This window comes from Nematocida ausubeli (assembly GCF_000738915.1).
Source record: "Nematocida ausubeli strain ERTm6 chromosome Unknown supercont2.5, whole genome shotgun sequence".
Classification (NCBI taxonomy): domain Eukaryota; kingdom Fungi; phylum Microsporidia; genus Nematocida; species Nematocida ausubeli.
In genome coordinates, this window is record NW_026515638.1 from 271,845 (window position 1) to 289,951 (window position 18,107).

The 18,107-nt window shown below is 39.7% G+C and overlaps 7 protein-coding genes across 7 annotated transcripts; 3 read left to right on the forward strand and 4 right to left on the reverse strand.

Moving 5' to 3' along the window:
* Positions 1-262: 262 nt before the first annotated feature.
* NESG_02128 (26S protease regulatory subunit 6B) lies at positions 263-1,438 on the reverse strand (the record flags this gene model as incomplete). The annotated part of the gene is made up of 1 exon (XM_053049740.1): positions 263-1,438. One exon carries the CDS (start codon positions 1,436-1,438, stop codon positions 263-265), a length of 1,176 nt encoding a protein of 391 aa, XP_052903911.1.
* A 1,136-nt stretch (positions 1,439-2,574) lies between these two features.
* On the forward strand, positions 2,575-3,996 carry NESG_02129 (uncharacterized protein; the record flags this gene model as incomplete). Its single annotated transcript, XM_053049741.1, has 1 exon — positions 2,575-3,996. The coding sequence occupies one exon, from the start codon at positions 2,575-2,577 to the stop codon at positions 3,994-3,996; it is 1,422 nt and encodes a 473-aa protein (XP_052903912.1).
* A 513-nt stretch (positions 3,997-4,509) lies between these two features.
* On the forward strand, positions 4,510-5,832 carry NESG_02130 (uncharacterized protein; the record flags this gene model as incomplete). The annotated part of the gene is made up of 1 exon (XM_053049742.1): positions 4,510-5,832. One exon carries the CDS (start codon positions 4,510-4,512, stop codon positions 5,830-5,832), a length of 1,323 nt encoding a protein of 440 aa, XP_052903913.1.
* A 631-nt stretch (positions 5,833-6,463) lies between these two features.
* NESG_02131 (uncharacterized protein) lies at positions 6,464-9,325 on the reverse strand (the record flags this gene model as incomplete). Its single annotated transcript, XM_053049743.1, has 1 exon — positions 6,464-9,325. The coding sequence occupies one exon, from the start codon at positions 9,323-9,325 to the stop codon at positions 6,464-6,466; it is 2,862 nt and encodes a 953-aa protein (XP_052903914.1).
* Positions 9,326-11,019: 1,694 nt separating this feature from the next.
* NESG_02132 (uncharacterized protein) lies at positions 11,020-12,417 on the reverse strand (the record flags this gene model as incomplete). The annotated part of the gene is made up of 1 exon (XM_053049744.1): positions 11,020-12,417. The coding sequence occupies one exon, from the start codon at positions 12,415-12,417 to the stop codon at positions 11,020-11,022; it is 1,398 nt and encodes a 465-aa protein (XP_052903915.1).
* A 15-nt stretch (positions 12,418-12,432) lies between these two features.
* Positions 12,433-13,110, forward strand: NESG_02133 (uncharacterized protein; the record flags this gene model as incomplete). Its single annotated transcript, XM_053049745.1, has 1 exon — positions 12,433-13,110. One exon carries the CDS (start codon positions 12,433-12,435, stop codon positions 13,108-13,110), a length of 678 nt encoding a protein of 225 aa, XP_052903916.1.
* Positions 13,111-14,251: 1,141 nt separating this feature from the next.
* On the reverse strand, positions 14,252-18,088 carry NESG_02134 (uncharacterized protein; the record flags this gene model as incomplete). Its single annotated transcript, XM_053049746.1, has 1 exon — positions 14,252-18,088. One exon carries the CDS (start codon positions 18,086-18,088, stop codon positions 14,252-14,254), a length of 3,837 nt encoding a protein of 1,278 aa, XP_052903917.1.
* Between the last annotated feature and the right edge of the window lie 19 nt (positions 18,089-18,107).

Below are 18,107 nucleotides of genomic sequence, written 5' to 3' on the forward strand. Positions count from 1 at the left end.
CCACCAAGGTGCTTAGGATCTGACCCAGAAATACTCTGGCCTATTCCAGGAGATCCACCTGGAGCTTGATTGACTATTTGCGGATTTATTACATTAACCTCGGCAGCAACACTATATAAGCATGCGTACACAGCTAATATTTTGATTGTATTTCTTAAATGAATATTCATATTCAGTAATTACTCAAGTCTATTTATATGTTAAAATAGAGAAAATGATATACGTATAAATAAGGAGAAAGTCGTACTATTGGTTTATTTGATCAGTAGTAGAACACATGCTCTGAATTCTTCTTTTCAACTATCCTGGCGTATGCAGCTTCAAAGTCATTCTGGGAAACCATGTATCTTCCGTTACGCACAGCCAGCATTCCTGCCTCCTGGCATATAGAGTTAATTTCAGCTGCAGAGAGCTTGTCTGACCTGGAAACCAGTCCCTCCAAATTGACCTCGTTTGAAAGACTCATTTTATTGGTTATTGTTGTGAATATCATTCTTTTCTGCCTCCTATCGGGAACAGGGAATTCAATCTTTCTGTCGAGTCTGCCAGGCCGAAGAAGGGCAGGATCTATTGTGTCAGCTCTATTCGTGGCCATGATTACCTTTACATTTGTGGTCTGGTCAAACCCATCCATTTGGTTCAGAAGCTCAATTAGAACTCTCTGCACCTCTCTATCTGCGCTTGTGGCTGAGTCAAATCGAGTTGTCGCTATAGAATCCACTTCATCTATGAAGATAATTGAAGGCGCCTTTTCAATTGCAAGTCTGAAAATGTCTCGCACCATCCTTGGGCCTTCTCCTAGATATTTCTGCACAAACTCAGAGCCATTTACCCGGATGAATGTAGCCTTTGTGTGGTGGGCCACTGCCTTGACAAGCATGGTTTTTCCCGTACCAGGAGGCCCATACAGAAGCACCCCTCTGGGTGGCTCTATGCCTATTTGCTGGTAGAGTGCTAGGTCTGTTAGGGGAAGCTCAATTGCCTCTCGTATCTCCTGCTTTTGGCTGTCCAATCCTCCAATGTCAGCGTATGTTACATTTGGCCTGCCCTCTTCCCCAAGCACTGAGAATATATTATCTGCTTCTGGTGGAAGGACATCTACAAGCGCGCTGGAGTGTCTGTGCAGGGCTACACTTGTGTTGGGCTTTAACAGCTCCTTGTTTACTGTGGAGAGCACCTTCACTATTGAATTAGATCCAGCTGTACTTCCAATAATAGCGGTGTCTGCATCTATTGCCTCCAAAAAGTGCCCCATTATTAGTGGAACACTCTTAACCCTTTCAATTGCCTGCTGGGATTTAAGAAACTCTTTCTTCAAGGACTTTATCTCTTCCAAAATGTATTTCTCCTTCAAGTTGACTAGCTCTAACTCTCTTTCCATTTCTAGGCATATTTTATGCTCCAGCATTCCTTCCTCTGCAATTACCTCAGTCAGCATAATAAACAAGAAAATATTAATTTTATACAGACATACTATAGATTAAGATGCATTGCACACAGCACTCACACATCTGCCATAAACACACAAACCCAAGAACACTTTTCAATTGCGCACAGAAAGCTCTCTAAAGCAAGCACTTTCAATAAATAAGCCACATAACTCGCACTTTACTGAACCCAACTGCAAAATACCATAGTGCTTACATAGAACGCATGTGCATGCAGTGAATAATAATACAAGAAGACAGATCGAGAAAAAATGAAAGTGCATGAATTCTGTGTATATTTATGCACTGCTAGAAATATATAGTAGAAAGACCATTTAGTACGAATAAAAGTGCTTATTTGCAAAGGTTAAAGATAAGCTATTTTCTAAAGTGACTCACAGACACATCATATCTTAAAAATAGACAAAAAAGAAAACCAACTAGTTTAAGCATCTTGTCCTATTTATATGCATGGAATGCCATCCAACAAAGCATTATATTTTATACTAAAAAGTAACATAGAAATCTAAGTTGCATCTTCATATAGTGTAAAGTATATATTTATTTCGGGCTATATTCCCATTATTCAGCTCCTGCTGTTTTGACTAGCACACTTTCGTGCAGCCCGTAGCTTAAATGCCTTTATTTATGCTGCATGGAATCATACTACTTTTTGCAATTACAATTTAAATTTCATACACTACTGTAGACAAAAATAATTATGGCTTTAGCAGGCCTATAGACATACTACAAAAACACCAAAGAGGTATGTAATTAATTATTTGGTACTAAATAGACAAAGGACTGCATATTATTGCAAGATAGAGCATGTAATAAGAAGGAGTCCGGAAGTCCTTTGTTTTAGACAAAAATTAGAAGAAAATGTATCTATCCATTTATATTCTATCTGGAAAAGAAGATTTTATGCTGAACGCAATGAACATGCAATAGTTCAAAGTAAAATGTAAAAAATAATCCATAATAATCTGAACATAACTCGAATAAGAATTACATCTTTACATTAGCTATATATTATATGGAGAGTGAATAAAACCGAATTACTAAAAAATATATACCAGCTAATAAAAATAGACTGATCATAGTTAGGGGTAAAATGTAAATATGCGGAGGCGCAAATAATTTTTTTATGGATACTCAAGCAGTTCAAATGCAACCGAATTATATTGAGGAGTCTGTTCCACTTGAAATGGATGAAGGCCCCCCTACAGATGCAGTTACTGCACATAAAACGACTCTCAGAGAAAGAATTTCATGCGCTCTTCTTGGAATAGTGCTGTACTTTATGGACATACTGACCATTGGTGCAATTGGGCTAGGAAACATTTCAGGAATGGATCTGCCAAAATACAGCAAAGTGATGTTCTTAATTGGAATATGCAGCTCGCAAATTATCTTTTTCCTTTTTTCATCATTCACAATTGGGGTTATAACTACGCCTATTTCAGAGAATTTTGTGACAATTGCAGGAGTAACAGAAGCACTCAGCCAAGTATATAAACTAGAAGGAAGCACGCTTTTTTGGACACTTTTGGTTTTCATAGCTATGTCCACTCTTATGACCAGTTTTGTCTTTTTTATTCTGTACGTTACAGGATTCCAGAAAATACTGTCTAAAGTCCCAGCAGAAATAGGAATTGCTCTGTTCTTTGTTATAGGCTGCTTCTGCTGCATATTTGGAAATGCAAGTTCCATGAAGATAGCAGATAAAATGAGCTCAGAAATAGCCCGGTGGAGCATTCTTGTGATGTACAATGGGCTTGCTCTTGTCTCTTGGGGTGTGGCAAAGCTAATTGCCAGGAAATTTCCAAAAATAGGACCATTTTCATACGGGCTGGTTCTTTTCGCATTAATCGGGCTTTCGTATATTCCAATTCTAGGAGTATGGGGCAGTATAGCAAATGCCAGGAAGAGTGAATTCCTTCCCCCTGGTGGAAAGAGCTTCTTCATACTGTTCGACCTTCCTTTAATGATGGAGTTTGGGCTTGACAAGGTCGCATGGAGCTGTATATTTACATTTGACATGCTTTTAAAAATGGCAAGCATTGTGATAATTAACCTTGTGCAGTTCCCAGTGAATATGCCAGCAATTAGCACTGGCTGCAGGGTGGCCCCGTCTTTAAAGAAGGAGCTTCTTGCAAACTCAGTTTCTAACTTGTTTAGTTCTGTCTTTGGGGGGTTTTCGACATATGTGGTTTCTTCATCTACAATTGCCTTGAACAAAGGTGGACCTATAACTAAAAAGATAGACGGGCTTATGTCTGTTGTGTGCTTTTTAGCTCTATATCTTGTTGGTCAGACAGCCTTTTCCTATGTCCCGCAGATATGCTTGGACATGCTTCTTCTGTTTATTGGGTTTGATATTTTAATGGACTCAGTTATAGGAATCTGGAGTAAGGGGCTATACACCATAATTTTCTCATCGGCTGTGGCTATTCCTTGCTTATATCTTAATAATCTGCCAATTGGAATGGCTGTTGGATTTGGAATATCCCTGCTCGTCTACCTTAGAAAACTCCAAAAACAACACCTTCCTCTGTTTAAATCATAAAAAGAGGCACTCTTATAGACAAATCCCAGTATAGCATATTAATATTCTTATAAATACATTGGCACTAAATATGTTTTTTCTTTTACCTTCTTCTTGTTATTGTCTGGCTGTATTTTTCTCATACGCACTAATTTCATGTATTTCTATGAAAAGACAGAAGGCCCTTTGCATGAACTGTCTACATACACATTTCACGTATATATTCAGAGACATAGTGTGTGAATTCGTGCTACATTGGGTTATATCTGATATTCATATAAACCGCCTGTTTATAGATGCAGTGCATACACGTATATGCATTTATCCTATAAAGCCCACTTCTGCTATACTTAGCCACACTCGAGTGTAATTAGCTAGACTACTCCCAGAACTTAAGGGCAAAGAAGTTTTTGCTTTTGAACAGGATTCTATGGATCTTTCTGAATCTGCTTTATAAAGCATGTTTCTTTTTATGAAAATATGGATCCATAAACAATCTACATATGAAAATATTTTTAGCCTTATTTTTTTACTATGGAAAACAAAGAAAAAGTCCTTTACACTCTTGTTGGAACTCGAGGAGGCGTTGTTCTGGGGGAGACTGGGTCAATGCCTGGGTATCTAGAGAGCTTTCTTCAGAAGATGCAGGCATTCTCAACGATAAAATCAGTAAAGGTTAGAAATGATAGGATAACATATACCTTCGGAGTATCTAACATATATTTGGTTGTGTATAAAGAGGCAGAGATTGAGAAAGAAATTGAAAGTGCTGTAATGGATGCAAAAGACAAGACAGAAAAAAGTGAAGGCGCAAAAGTTCTGTTTGGCATATTCAAAGGGAAAGAAGACGAGGACGCGGTAGACTGCACAGAAAGTAGTCAGAAAGAGGTGGCTGCGATAGATGACTCAGATACAGAGGAAGAAACAACAGGATGGGATAAGTGGAAAAAACCAAGGAATCTTCTTAATTTTTTGACTGCAAAAAAGGAAGTAAGCGAGAAGTCAATTCAGGACCATCTTCTGACAAGAAATGTTCCGTACGTTTTGAGCAGAAAAATAGCATGCGACATAACAAAGGTGATGAAAAATGAAGAGAAAACAGGCAGTATGTCTGAAAATGAAAAGCTAAGGCACGGGTTCAAGCAAGTTTTATCTGAGATAGTTCCTACACTCTCTCCAGAGAAGATTATTGAGGAAATACATAGTCACAAGAGAAATGGAAAGGGCCCGTATGTATTCTGCATGGTGGGCGTGAATGGCGTAGGGAAATCAACCACGCTTTCAAAGCTGTGCCTATGGATCCTTAAAAATGGATTTAGAATATGCGTGGGCGCATGTGATGGGTTCAGAAGTGGTGCAATTGAGCAGCTGGAAAAGTATGTCTTAAGGTACCAGGCAAGAGGGCATGCCATATCCCTGTATGAAAAGGGATACAAGAAGGATGAGTCTTCAATTGCAGGAAAGGCAATTGCGCATGCGCAGCAGCACGGGTTTGATGTGGTATTGATAGATACGTGTGGTAGAATGCCAGGAAACACGCAGTCCATGCTTTCTCTGTCAAAGCTAATCAGAGTCTCAAAGCCAAATAAGATATTCTATGTAGGCGAGGCTTTGGTGGGAAATGACTCAATTGAGCAAATTAAAGGATTTAATGAATATATTGAAAGAGCATGTGTGGACAAGTCAATAGATGGTATTGTAGTTACTAAATGCGATGCAGTAGATGAGAAGATTGGAACAATAGTTGGCCTTGCCCATACAGTAGACAAGCCTGTTGTTTTTATAGGAGTAGGCCAAAAGAATGTTGACTTGCTGCCCTTTGACATAGACAGCTTGTGCGAAGCACTCTATATATAACTTGAAGATGCATCATTCTTATTGGTGCCTACTGTTGTACACATAGACTCTATATGCGCCTTTTACTTGCAGTAGATAGAAGTACTGTGAGAAAGGTTCAATAATAAACTAGTCTTTGGCTATTCAGTGCGTCCCTTATTGTAATGCGCTATGTGTGCAGTTGTATAGTAAAATTCATGCAGTGTAAATGTATAATGGATAGATTCCGGTTAGCAAAGTGCAGGCAGACATCTGCTTTATCTAAAGAGCAAGAGAGGACTGTGTATTTATATATGGCTCTAATTAGTGTCTGCTAGCAAGGAATACATTCTGGATATTTTCTGAATACCAGGCTATAAAAAGTGGTCTATATATTGAATAGTCTTTTGAATAAAAGAGTCTTAATCTTAAATATGAAAAGAAGGCGGAGATATTTTATATGCATATTCCTTTACTTAGCACTCTTCCACCAAGAATACTGTTTTTTTACTAGTTTCTTCTTTATAATAATGTGGTTTTCCCATCCGAGGCTGCAAAATCTCTGTACAGAATTGAATTAAATGAAAAGACATGTGGTGTGCACATAGAACCAAAATATAAGACTTGGGGTATATGCAAGTACGAAATGGCTCTCATAGTAGAATGATGTTTATTACAGCTCTATCTGGTATGTATTTGTGCTAAGAAGTGATGCGTGTCCTATGAACATACGCACAGTAATCTTAGCAAGGCTGGCATCGCTTGGATTACTTATACTGGATTTTCTAATTGTCTCTAGCGGTATTTTCATGTCTATGAGCACGTTCTTTGTTCTATCTGCTGGAATAACTCTAGCACATACGGGAGTGTCATTAACAGAGATTGATACAACAGTGCTCTCAGCATTCTTTATAGATAAGTCAATTTCCGTGCTGCTTCCGATTATGAAAGGACTTCTACTTGGCTTTGGGGTTGTAGAAACTGAAGACTTGAAGTAAATGAACTGCGCGTCTTTCTCTAAGCTGATCTTTTCATGGTACACGAAAAGGTCTGTGTCCTCCTCCAAGACGGAGTTGTAGTCTAGGCACTTTCCAAGCCCATTCAAGAAGAATCCTTCCTTTTGCTTTTCTCCTTTCTGTATCACTCCCTCTGCCTCCATCTTGCGAAGAAGAGTTTTGTGGTGCCGAGCTGCAGCCTGCACTTCTGTCAGGAAAGGCAGCTCTTTCTTAATAATTGCAGTTCTTAACTGTACAATTGTTTTGAGATACTCGTCGGATATATCACTGTAGTTGGTTGGAAGCACTGCATTGTATGTTTCAACAGCAGAAGATGAGACTGCATGTAGAATAGACGGATTCATGTTGTCTAAGAAGTACTGCGCAAGAATATAGAAGTTGTAGTAGTACTTTCTGTAGTACTCTACCATGTGTACCTTGGCCTTTATGTATTTCTGGTCTGCCAGTTTTTGGACTTCCTTTGCGCTCTTTTTCAGCCCCAATATATTCTCAAGGGCCGTTGGCTTTATTTTCTTTGGGTCTTTTTTGGCCTTTAAGGCATCCTTCAGATCATTCTCAAGGTCCTTCTCCTGGACAGACATTCCCTTCTTTCCACGGACTTTGGGGAAGTACTGCAGAATGCTCTTCAGTGCTGCCTTCTCATCCGCGGTGAAACTTGCTGCAATTGCCCCTATTTTCCGGATTTTCTCCTGGAACTCCTCTTGGAATGATGCAACAGGCTTGCATATTTGGTCGTTTGTGTATTGATTCATTGGATTATATCCTGACTTTAAGGTCTTGTTTACAAATTCCTCCTCTAAGAACGCTCCATTCCCATTAACATCAGTAAACACAGTTGCAGTCTCGCAGTATGCATCGAAGAACTTCTGATAGAAGGTGTCTCTTCTGACATTAACTAGCTCTTTGTCTATGCTTAGCGGTCTATCTCCCATGACTGGGGATACTCCATAGCTCTCAAAGGAAATGGTCTTTGTTGATGCCATGTCCTTTCCGTTGGTAGTGAAGAACATGCAAGAGTATGCACCAAACAGCACAAAAAGTACGTTTATCAAAAGCCCATATACAGCTGTTAGTGCATTTCCAGTGCTGCGCCCAGATACAGTAGTCCCTGCGCCTGTTGGTGTCTTCCTGAAAAGCATCTTCATCAAAGTAAGCGGATAGAGTACAACGCTAGCTGCCCGGGACAAAATGCTTGGTGCTGGCTGCGCATTTGGCGAAGTTACAGCATACAGATTTGTAGTAATTCCCAGGCAGTAGTACAAAAGTGTGTCTATCACGTACAGCACCTTGGACAGAGCCCACTTGCCTAGATTTAGTACGAATCCATATATCTTTAATGGCTTGAGGGCCACAGCACATACTATACCTGCTAGCACATTTACAATTGCACCGGCAAACACAACAATAGATGCTAAAATGCTATCCATGAAAACAAGTGCCTTATAGACAACCGATGCAATCTGCACAAAGATTCTATTAGAGTTAGACACCTCCAACGGATCTACTCCTATCGATTTCAAAATGTACTCTCCCACTGCTCTTGGTCTCAGTGCCATGTACACCGTGTTCACTACATAAATACTGCTGTCCACTACATATCCAAGGCCACTTGATATGGTTGCAAAGATTGGGGACTCGTTTGTAACCTTAATTCCTAGCTGGCTTAATATAATCGGATTGTCTGTATACCATGCAGAGAAGTACAGTACCCCCATGCCTATCACTACTGTTGGTATTAATACTTTTGTCAGCCTAATAGCTACCATGTATATTCTACTTGGCTTCTTAAGTAGACCTACAATCTTTCTGTACACATATCCAACGCCCGGTATCTTTTGTACGTTCTCATCCAGATAGTGCGAGTTAATTGCGCAGAAAAGAACTAATGGAAGCATAATAAATGCAAGCGGGCTGTATATAAGTGCTGCCAGAATGATACTCACCAGTGTGAAGTAGTGCACAAGCATTGTGGCACTTTGGTTCTTTACAATTGTCTCCAGCCTAAGCATTCCAAGAATGCAGAAAGAGACTCCTGCAGAGATCAGAACTGTATACACATAAGGCGGCATATTTGGGTTGCTCATTACAAACACCGCTAAACCCACTGCTCCAATGATTGAAGCCAAGTGCTTAAACATCTTCTCTCCTCTAAGCATAAAGGCTGTGCCTACTGCCATAATCATGCACATTGGACTTGCTGCCACACCTCCCAAGATAACCACCCCAAGCGTGCCCAGGACAGTCTCTAACATAGCAAGATTCTTTTTTTGCTTATTGCTGTATACTTCTTCTGTTTCATATGCATACGCAACTGCCTTCATTAAAACAAGTGTGATTGTCATCGTTAAAAGCAGAAAATCAAGCACTGCGCCCTGTTTTAAAACAGTTAGCATGGCCCTTCCTCTTTCTGTGTATGAAAATAGTGCTCCTGCAGCTATAACAGAGAAATTTATCCCTGCTATAGGCAGTTTCCGCTCTATTGATCTCATTACACTTTCTCCTAGTTGCGAACTCCCCATTGATGCTAAAAATAAAATTTTATTTTTATACCGTATTATTTCGGATCTTTTGATCTTTAAAGTATTTTAGGGCACTATATTCTAAAATATTAGCGCAAGCCTGAATTATTTGGCATATTGGCAAAGCTCTATATGTACCCCCGATATAACCCGAATTTCTGTAAAAATACATACATGAATATATGCTCTTTGCAGCTCTTCAAATGCAGAAGTATTAGCATGTGCAATTAAAATGTGGCCCAATATAACCCGAATGCGCACAAGCGATGTTATTGCATGCTTTTTTCCAGATAACTTGCTTCTTTGCATGTACTCTTGCTACTATCTACTCATATGCTTGCGTTGCAAAGAAGTCATTTACAGTATAAAAAGACCTGCACTTTTATATATCCTATTCGGGTTATATTGTACAGAACCAGCGCACATATTTTTATTAAAATTCTTTCGCTTAGTATTATGATAATATAGCCCTGTCTACTGCTTTTCCTACTGTTATTACTGTAATATTCGCTTTGTTTTCATAGAATCCTGTTGCTCTGGCATATCCTGACCAGAATGTATCTGTATGGTCTAGAAATGAGTCCTTCTGTATATTTATGGGAATACCAAAGAAGCAGAAATATAGAACCCAAACTATTCTAGCAATACTCTAAGTATATGTATTCCTGCTGCAAATCTGCAATCAATAACTCTTTGTCTAGTGCATACTGCCTGATATTCTCTCCTTTTTTCATTCAAGATATAGCCTTTATATACACACTACTAAGAGTTGTCTGGTGGTATAGTAAAATTATATTTTGAAAAGCTAAATAAATATAGGAGATTTATTTGCACCAGGAAGTAGAAATATCTATATTCTTTATGTATGTAACACAGAAAATAATCAGTAAAGAAAGCATTTCGGGCTATATTTCTATGTGTTTGAATATGCCATCTCATGATGTGTTTTTTATCTTTATTGACTGGGCGCTTTCTTCTGCCATGCATTTGATTTTTACATTGTGCACCCTTCAATTATTTATGTGGTCTTTAAAAAGTGTCTGTTTTTTGATTTTCCTGGATCCTCTGTGTTTTCCTGAAAAAAACTAATTTTAAATCTCTTCAAAAAAACTTATTATATAGAAGAGTTTATTTATATAAATATTCTTAGTATAGAGAAAATATGCATATCTGAATACATTAAAATCCAGCTGAATTTAAGTATCATGCTCTAAAGGGGCTGTATTGTGCTGCTCAAATGACAGTAATTCCCAAATATTAGCTGGCGAAAAGTCCTCTTTATTGCTAGCTAGTGCATTTCGGGTTATTCTGGCATAAACGGTCATAAAAAGGTTTGGTACCACATATGAATACTGCGCGCACACTATACAATGAAAAGACATAATCTCAACTGTATATTTGTAAGGCTATAAGGTCTGCATATTGCGAATGCAGAGTGAAATATCTCTGGTATGAAATAAAGAAGAGAAGCAAGCCAGTTTTAGGCGAAAGCACTAATGAAATTATAGCATTGTTCTGTTTATTTTCATACTGTATTCAGTGCTTAGTATATAAGTAGCGTGCTAAGAATCATTCTATGGCTATCATGTGTACATTTAATATTACTCTTGAATCTGGTGCATCTGCACAGTATTTTCGCACAGTTTCTCTCTCTTCTCTTCATACTCTGGCCATCCTGTTGCTTTGGCTTTTTTTTATTTTGTGAGTGCCCCAAACTCTCTATTCCACTCCTCGTAGAATATAAGCTCTTTTGTGGATACACTCTTTCGAATGTGCTTCATTGCTGAGAGAAAGTCATTCATATGGATTCCCCGCAGCGACTGCATGTTTTCCAGCTCAACAATTTCTCGCACAGGCTCCATTGCAGCTTCTCTGCATAGATTGTATATATCTGATCCAGAGTATCCTTCCAGAATTTGCGCGAGGTCTTCTATTTCGGCATCTGAAAGTGTGCAAATGTCCTTTGCTATTTTTTTAACCATTTCCTTGCGGCCTTCTTTATCAGGAAGCGGAACATAAAGGCGCTTGACAAATCTTCGTCTTGCGGCTTCATCTATTTCCTGCGGCCGGTTTGTGGCGCCTATCACCAGAACATTGTCCTTGCTCTGCTTTGCTCCATCCATCTGCACAAGAAACTCTGTCTTTATTCGCCTGGTGCTTTCATTTTCGCCTTCAGTTCGCTGCATAAGAAGAGAGTCGATCTCATCAATAAATACAACAGAGGGTGCCATTTCAGTGGCCACAGAGAACAGAGCCCGTACCATCTTCTCGCCCTCACCAACCCACTTTGACGTAAGAGAAGATGCACTGATTGAGAAGAATGTTGACTTTGACTGGCTGGCAATGCACTTTCCAATCATTGTCTTTCCTGTTCCAGGTGGACCAAAGAGAAGAAGTGCCTTGGGAGGGCCCCTCAGTCCCTTAAAAATATCTGGGCGTATAATGGGCCATACAACTATTTCCTTTATCGCTGTTTTTATGTGAGGAAGCCCTGCAATGTCTTCCCAATCAACCTTGTCTCTAGGTGAAAGCACTTCATTTCTGATGATCTCCAGGAACTTCTTTTCAATGTTGGCTACCTTGTCCAGCGCATCCTCCTTTGTTTCTTCCTGCTTAGCTCGTTTTGGGAGGGTCTTGCTGATTTCTGGCGGAAGTAGGTCCTTTGCTGTCGAAAAGGGAGAGTTCTCCACTGGAACGCTAGAAATTGTGCTAGGGACAGCCCCTGTTTCTGCTGGCTTCTTTCCTCTATTCAGAAAACAGTTTGCACACTTTGTTGTTTGTGCAGACGGCATGGCAAGTGGCTTTTTTGCTGTGGCAGATGCACCTGCATTTCTTAGGTTGAGATTGACCTCAAAGGTGTGCACAAGATCCTCCACCTCGCTTATAGTCAGAATGGGCGGTGCTTCATCATAATCATGTATAAACGGAATGTTCTCTGGATGCTGCACCAGCTCGTCTAAGAAAAATGCATAGTCTTTCTGGAGACTTTTCCTCTCTTTTTCAGAGCTCTCTCTTTTCCGGTGGTACGGAGACTCGTATTCTGCCCCCAAGGCCTTCAAGAGTCTTTGGTGTGTAAAGAAGTTGTTCTGCATTAAATTTTTAGAAATATGCGAGAATATAACAAAGGTGCGCCAAAAGAATTAACAGAGTACAGTAAAAAAGAGGCACTTAGCAGGTATTCAGTTATATGGAACCAGCTGTACCGCATTTTAAGTGCAGAGGATTCAATTGATCGCGTGAAAGAGAAGCTTAAGGGGCTGAAAGACACAGAAATAGTTCTAAGTGCGCATATACGTGCAGAGAATGCAGAAGAAAATGAAAAGGAAAATGAGAAGGGAAATGACTCTTTTATAGGGCTTGGTGATCTCACCATGGACAGTCTGCTTACTATTCCATCCGAGGACATTCCACAAGAAGAAAATCTACCTGCACACGGGAAAGGTGCATCCACCAGAGTGTCCCAGCATATTCCGGAGAAGTCTTCAAGAAAGCGCATGGATAAACTTGTAGTTGATGACAGCGAGAGTGAGTCGCACTCAAATGAAACAGACGAGGAGGACAGCGAGTATGCAATATCTTATGACGAACTAAGCGACGAGTGCAGTGAAGTATCCAGCAGGCACAGTGAGCAGGATAATGAATTTAGAGCTGCACATCTAGTTATAGAGCCACCTCAAGAAAGTGCAGTAGAAGATGAGCTTTCAGAGGACGTGATTAAAATGCGCTTCAACCCGGATGGAGTTAAGCGCGTTAGAACAAACAATAGATTTGGCAATATGTATTAGTCTTGCAATAAGAGATTTGGCACAAGAAATTTGCACTTAAGTTGATACACCCAAAAATTAAAGCATACTCCTAGTGTATATACATTTTATTAACCTAGCTGAATTAGAGTGCAGTTATTTTAAGCAGAGTGCTCTGCAGAATTGCATAGCAGGAATATTTTTTCTTTAAATAAATAGTTATTAATGTATAGTACATTTACCACAGTATAGCATACTAAGACAGCTTTATAGCTTTTTCTGGGAATGCCTTTAGAAAACAATGTGTGAATATTCCTGTAACATCCCAAAATAATTGCTATAATAGAGTGTATAGTGACATACTGTATATTGTTATATAAATAGCTAACTTAATATTAAATATCAGCTTACCAGATTATATCCAATATATATAGAGTATTCTGTGGATTGTGATAGCACTAAGTGCACGTGCACTTCTCCAGCTTATTCGCATTTAGATTTATTTAGCAAAGATCCTTTTGCATGTGCGGGTGTATATATTTGATTACTTGCTTAAATTTATTCATATTCTTGGATACAGTTTTAACATATGTCTTAAAATTGCAGTTTGCATCCTGTGCATTAAATATCTGCTGTGTTGTTTTGTGTAGATTGTTCTAATATGTATTTATGTGTTTCCTTTTGTTTGCATGCGTTTTCTATTGGAATTGAAAAATTAAAGTCTCCATGCAAGGATATATCTATGAACACATCTGTATTTTCAATTTTTAAGGAAAGCAAACGAAAATAAAGAAATCTGATAAAACCAAAAACCATCCCATTTGTATGCAAGAGAAGAAGTAAGAAACACATATGATACAACCCGAATTATACTTTAAAACAAGATACCAGCTCTCTCATGAAGAAAGCATTTTATGAACTTGTAGCAAGCATCAGAAGAAAAAGCTGGGCCATTATGGAAAACCAACAGTTCATGTATTTTAATGAATTCTAAAGTAGAAAGGGTACGTGCAAAGATAGATATAGACCTTTATTCTTGTATGATCTAATAAATAATAGTGCATGTCTCTGCTATAAATTATTCACTTCCTGGAGAGTAGATAGTTCTACATTGCACTTAGATTCATGTGCATGCACTCGTATAATTCAGACTCAGCCTAGCCTGAATAGAAAAGACATTCATTTACAGATCGTATATGGAAAGTTGCACAATCCTTGGGGTCCCAATAGTATCTCTTTCCAGCCTATAGAAGTATTCTGTGCATTCCGTTGAAAGAAGCTCTCGGACAAAGTCTTCATCATGCGTGATTACAAGCAGCTGAAAGTTTCCCTCTGCCTTTCTGGCTTGAATAATTGAGGAAAGTGCCTTTGCTAGGCCTGCAATATTCTCCTTGTCCAAGTTAGTTGTGGGCTCATCAAGAGTTAGAAATCCGCAGTTCACACTAAATGCTTCTGCCAACGCAAGGCGTATAACTATCGATGCTATAACCTTCTGTCCCGCACTAACTCTCCCGCGCATGTCGATTTCAATTCCATTTTTAACCATAACCAAGCTGTATGTCTTATCCATGTGCGAAATAATCTTTATCTCATCAATATCTGTGCCTTTGTACGCTATGCACCAGATTTCCTTAATGATCGCATTGACCTCTGCAAGTTTCTCCGCATGGTACCTGACAATTGCAGCTTGCACGCTCTGAATGTACTTCTCCAAGTCAGAAATACTCTCCTTCAAGACCTTTATCATGATGAATGCAGATAACTCATCAGACTCTGCAGATTCATGCACTTTTATATCTGCTTCATCCTCTTCCTTCTGCTTCTCCAAGTTATACACTTCACCAGCGCACTCTGAAATAGTCTTCTGTTCTTTCATTAGACTGCATTCAATTCTTTGAATTTCTTCCTGGAGACAGTCAAGTGTTCCTTGAGTGGCAGTGCATTCCTTTATTTTCTCCATAAGAATTGCTGCCCGGATAGAGTCCTTAATAAGCTGCTTATGCGCCTGCATCTCCAGCACAGCTGCAAGCTTATTGTTAACCAAGGCCTTTTTCTGCTCAATCTCATGCAATTTCTCTCTAAGTGCATCTTCTGCTGCACAGTGCTCTTCTGTGTATACTTTCCTGGCAAGAACGTCAATCCGCGCAAATATCTCGCAGAGTCTTTCCTTTAATGAGGTCATTTCCACTAGATTATTGCTGGGTATCTTAATTGCCTGCAAGGTATCCTTTGCCTTATAATAAATTCTTTCATGCCGTGTTATTTCTGCAAGCATTTCTGTCTTTTCCTGCAATATGGCTTCTGTCTTTTTTCTTTCTTCCTCCAAGGATGCACTTTCCTTCTCCAATGAGACTGCCTCCTTCCTGTACTTATTCCTTTGCTCAAGTGTTTTTTCAATGTTCTTTATTCTATCGCGGGATGCCTTCTTTCTTTCTTCTAAGTCATTATAATACTCCTGCTCCTTCTGCTCCAATTTCTCAATCTCTTGCAAGTCATCCATCTTCTGCTTGTGCATCTGGCTGATTGCATTGTAGCACTCATTCACTAAGCATATTCCTGCTGCCCGCTCCTTAAGTGACTCTATCTCCTGGTACTTGCCTCTTATGTTCTTTATCGCAGACATATTCTTATTAAAAGTATCCAGTAATGCAAGAGACTCTTCCACTCTTCTCGCTTCATCAACTTCACTCTGACCAGATCGATCTACCTGGTGAACCAGAAGTGCAGACAGTTCATTTATAAGTGATTTTAAGACTACTTCTTTCTGGCTGGTGTTTCTTCTTTCCCTTTCAATTTCCATTTCTTCCTGGATTTCTGCCTTTTTTGCCTTTATGCACTCCAAGATATTCTTAATCTTCTGGATGTGGCCCTTTGAAACACCCGTGCTAATAAATGACTTGCAGAAGGGGCACCCTTCGTTTGCACGACTCAAGAACTCTTCGTATATCTTCTCAGAGGCAGAAATACTCCCCCATGCCTCAATTACATCAGACAGTCCATCCTCCATCTCCGCCTGTAGGTTCACTTTAAAGCCTTCCTTGATCCTTTGCAGCAATTCCAGCTTAGTAAGAGGCACCTGATCTACTACTAGTTCTCCTGATATATTCTCTAATATATCCTGTACTTTCTGGATTCTCTTCTGATCTATCATCTTGTATGCTATTTCCTTTGCATCCTCCAGAATCTTCTTCTGCATATTCTTCTGATGGCTCTGCTGCATCTCCTTTATCTTTCCATCTAATGTGCATATTCTTTGGTGGAGTGCATCTTCTTGTTCCATAATATCCTGCAAGGACATTCCTCTCTTTATATCCGATGGGAATGCAATGTACTCCAGCTCCTTCTCTTTCCTGGCTATTTCTTCCTGCAAGAACTCTTTTTCCTTTCTTTTCTCAGTTTCCTTCAAAGATGCATCTAGCTTTCTCTGTATTTCTTCAATCTCCATGAATATTACATCTTTGTTGTACTCCTTCTTAGTGTACACTCTATTCAGGATATCCTCATTCTCTTGTATCTCCATGATAAATGATGTGTCTGCCTCTGCCAAATCTACATCCATAATATTCCGTATCTCAGATACTCTGTTCTGTATATTTCTGTATTTCTCCTTATGCACACCTATCTCTTCAGTTATTAGCCTAACAGAAGACTCTTTCCTCTGCAGCCTCTGATCAAGTATCTTGTCAATCTGGCAAATCCATCCCTTTACGCCTTCTAGGCACCCCATTTCATCATCAACTAATGCCTCTACCTCCAAGGGTGTGCCTACTAATGCGCATGTTTCTGTGATATTTCTATCCCGCTGGAGTACTCCATCCACTTGTCTCATAATTGCATCCAATACACCATCGCACGCCCTGTCCTGTAATTTGCCTATTTCATCTATTACTTCAGCTAGCACACTGCATACTCTATGCAGGTGCGCCCTGGATGCATTCACTTTCTCCAGGATGCTCTGTGTGTTTTTTATTTTCTCTTGTAAGAGACCATCCACTTCTATCTTGCTCTGTGAGACAACCACTTTAAGCTCTTCAAATTTACGGATGCTCAAAAGTACTCTATCTTCATCTACCCGCAAAACACTTTCTTCATGGGCCAATTCATCTGCATCCCATGTGCATTCTGTGCGTTTTAATTGCGCCTCCAAGTCATTTACACTTCCAGGAAGTAATTCCTTAGTGGACAGCCCAGCTAGCTCAGACTCTGCTTTCTCCTTCTGCCGCACCCACAGAAGCGCCTGGTCGTATTTCACTTGTGCCTCCTTTAAGGAATTCTGTGCCTGTTTCATGCGCTCACTTCCCAGAAGCGACATATTCCTGACTAGCTTCAGCCTATCCACAATACGCTCTATCCTTTGCTGTATAACGTGCTTATGCTGTGTCTTTTGCTGCAGTCCTTCATATTTGCACTCTAATATTTTCAGGTCACCTGACTTCTCCTTCTTAAGGGAGACAAGTGCATCAATTGCCTTAACAAACCTGCTGGATGAAAATATTCCATCTATCTTCTTCTTCACAGCAGATGGATCGCTGAATGGCCATGCAGACTCTTCTTGGTGCACAAATATGACATTCTCCAAAACTGGCCCTGTTGTGCCCATAAGTATAGGCACCTCCAGATCCACTTCTGATAATTTATTGCATATCATTCTTTTCCCGGTTCTCTCCACCTTCCAAAGCACGCTCTCAGTTGTTTTTGTTTCTCTCTTAATTTTACCAAGTGTCTGTGATAGTCCGCGCACCACAATATACTCATCCCCAGCACAAGACGTAAACTTCATCATAATCTGGGCCTTTGTTTCCCTCTCTTGCGAGATCCTTGGGTCGTGCACGAACGCGCCGTTTCTGGCGTTAGGAGGCAAGCCTCCTGTTGTTGCGTACTTTAGGGCCTCTACAATTGTAGTTTTACCAGTGCCGTTGTGCCCTACAATTAGTGTCAAGGGCGCATGCATCTCCAAGGCAGCAGGCTGTTCCTGAGTGAATGCCCGTATACCAAATAACTTCAGCTTCTTAATGCTCATAAATAAAGTTTGCAAATAC